The sequence below is a fragment of the Galendromus occidentalis genome, unplaced genomic scaffold (assembly GCF_000255335.2).
Source record: "Galendromus occidentalis unplaced genomic scaffold, Mocc_1.1 scf7180000076031, whole genome shotgun sequence".
Lineage (NCBI taxonomy): Eukaryota > Metazoa > Arthropoda > Arachnida > Mesostigmata > Phytoseiidae > Galendromus > Galendromus occidentalis.
In genome coordinates this window covers 693-3,288 of record NW_003804020.1, presented here as the reverse complement: position 1 = coordinate 3,288, position 2,596 = coordinate 693, and the positions used below count along the sequence as shown (strand labels likewise).

The 2,596-nt window shown below is 46.3% G+C and overlaps 1 protein-coding gene across 1 annotated transcript; it reads left to right on the top strand.

The window, feature by feature from the left end:
* The first annotated feature begins 331 nt into the window (after nt 1-331).
* LOC108865078 (ice-structuring protein 2A7-like) lies at nt 332-727 on the top strand. Its single transcript, XM_018641740.1, has one exon. It carries the CDS (start codon nt 332-334, stop codon nt 725-727), a length of 396 nt encoding a protein of 131 aa, XP_018497256.1.
* Nucleotides 728-2,596: the final 1,869 nt, after the last annotated feature.

Genomic DNA, 2,596 nt, shown 5'->3' with positions numbered 1-2,596 from the left:
AATCCCTTAATCCCTTAATCCCTTAATCCCTTAATCCCTTAATCCCTTAATCCCCTTCATGGGCAATTTCGTTCCGGAGTGAGAGACCTGATCCGGCTTTTGAAGTCGCGTTGAGCGACGTTCACGCATGTACGAGAGGTCGACCAATACTGCGGCGTCTTTAGAATGTACGGCGACATAGGTTGCCGGCGGTACTCCCGAGTCGCACTACCATGCGCTCGTGTTGACTCGCTCGCCCATCCGTGGCACTTTGTATTTCCGGGAGAATCTGCCGGAGGAAATCCTTGATAGAATTATAGAGATATAAAGTTGCCGGAAACCAAAACTCTGGATGCAGTTTTTCCGCTCATTTTGCTCAGCAGCTGATGTCGCCGCCGCCACCACCGCCAACAATGTCGACAACGCCGCCGTCGCCACAGCCGACAATACCGCCGCCGCCGCCGTTGCCACAGCCGACAATACCGCCGCCGCCGCCGTCGCCACAGCCGACAATACCGCCGCCGCCGCCGTCGCCACAGCCGACAATACCGCCGCCGCCGCCGCCGTCGCCACAGCCGACAATGCTGTCGCCGCCGCCGTCGACACCGCCGCCGCACCCGCCGCCGCTTCATCGTCGGCCTCGTCCTCGTCGCTCTCATTCCATCCGTATCAAGTGCCTCCGGCGACATTCAAACGGAGGCAAGTCTCTTCGTCGCCGCCGCCGTCGCCGTCGCTACCACCGGCATGAGCACCAGCCCCTCTCTCCCGCCGCTTGTCTGAACAGGCAGCGGTGGCTGACCGGGCGCTGCTTTTAACCGCGCTGAAGAACAGCGCCAATCCGCGGGGATTCATCGAATACGTCGAGAAAAAGGACGTTCTGCTGGCGGCAGAGTACTTCCGGCGATGGATGCCGTACGTAGAGAATCTATTTGCGAGAGGGAGTGGGGCGGTCCGGAAGGTGCTCGAAGAAAATGGGGTCATCTTATCGCCGGAACCGTCGCCCTCCCCTCCAATGCCGGCAACAAGGCTGTCACTATCGTCGTCGACCACGACGAGATCGTCGAACCCAGGGGAGGAACCGCTGCCGCCGCGGCCAACGCCAACCCGTCACTGCAACTGCCATCGATGTCGCTGTCGCCGATGCCGTTGGAGTTGCAGTTGACGCTTTCGTCGTCGTCGTCGCGAATAACTCCAAGGACATCGGCGACGGCTGCGGTGGCGGCCGAGCAGTCGCGAACGCAGCCGGCCCCCGGGTCTCCGCTGCTCACGGCAACAACATCGACACCGCCATCTCCACCGTCGCCCCCATCATCTTCATACATTTATTAGACAAAAATTTCATTATCATTCTGTTCTGAAAAAATTTTCCTTTTAAAAATCCAAAAAAATTTGAAAAAATTAGGAAGAAAATAAAAAAAATTAACAAAAAAATTAGAAAAAATAAGAAAAAACTACGAAAAAAACAACGAAAAAATTAAAAAAATACAAAGTCCCTCATTGAGCTCGAGCGTCCACGTCGCGAGGGATGGGAACCGTCGTTATTAATGATCAATAACATCCTTATGATCATCATCATCATTATTCATTCACTCATTTGTTCGGTTATTTATAGTGATGATGATGATGATAATGATGTTATTGATCATTAATAGCGACGGGCTAATCGAGCCGCTCCATTTGAACGCACACACATACATACACACACAGAAATGTTTTCGATGAAATTTCGACCGATCAATCGTGATTCGAGCGTATTTTACAAATGAATTGAAATACATCGAGCATCATAATTTGAGTTCAATTTGACCGTATTCAAGTATGATTCAAGTATGATTCAAGTATAATTCAAGTATAATTCAAGTATAATTCAAGTATAATTCAAGTATAATTCAAGCATAATCCAAGCATAACTTGAGTATAATTCAAGTATAATTCAAATATAATTCAAATATAATTCAAATATAATTCAAATATAATTCAAACATAATTCAAATATAATTCAAATATAATTCAAATATACTTCAAATATAATTCAAATATAATTCAAATATAATTCAAATATAATTCAAATATAATTCAGTATAATTCAAGTATAATTCAAGTATAATTCAGTATAATTTAGTATAATTCAGTATAATTCAGTATAAATCGATTGATACTAGTATAAATTGAAATATGGTCCGATCAAAAACTACTTAAGGGATCGCCGACCATGAGGACATTGCGTGTTAAGCTTCTCTTTACACCTTCTGCAAGGGTCTTCTTGCATGCGCACACCGGCACTCATTTGACTGCTGGGAGAAGAAAGCCAGCTCACTCCTATTAATAATGCACGCGTCTACCAGAATATTCTCGAGTCGTAAAAGCGCTCCTGCGATGTGATCATACTCAATCTATCTATATATATAAAAACGTCTGTCTGTCTGTCTGTCTGGTGTCACCTATAGACTCGAAAACGGCTGAACCGATCGTCGTGAAAATTTAGGAGCGTGTTCTGGGCGATCCAGCGGTGGTTATAGGAGGGTCAGTTCTTCGATGCAATGAGTCCTTCTACCTTAAAAAATTTTTTGAGTGCTCCACCACGAAAATACGAAAACTACGGAAAAAAATTGAAAAA

Coding starts and splice junctions, on each gene's coding strand:
- LOC108865078 (XM_018641740.1), top strand. CDS start 332: ATGCAGTTTTTCCGCTCATTTTGCTCAGCAGCTGATGTCGCCGCCGCC.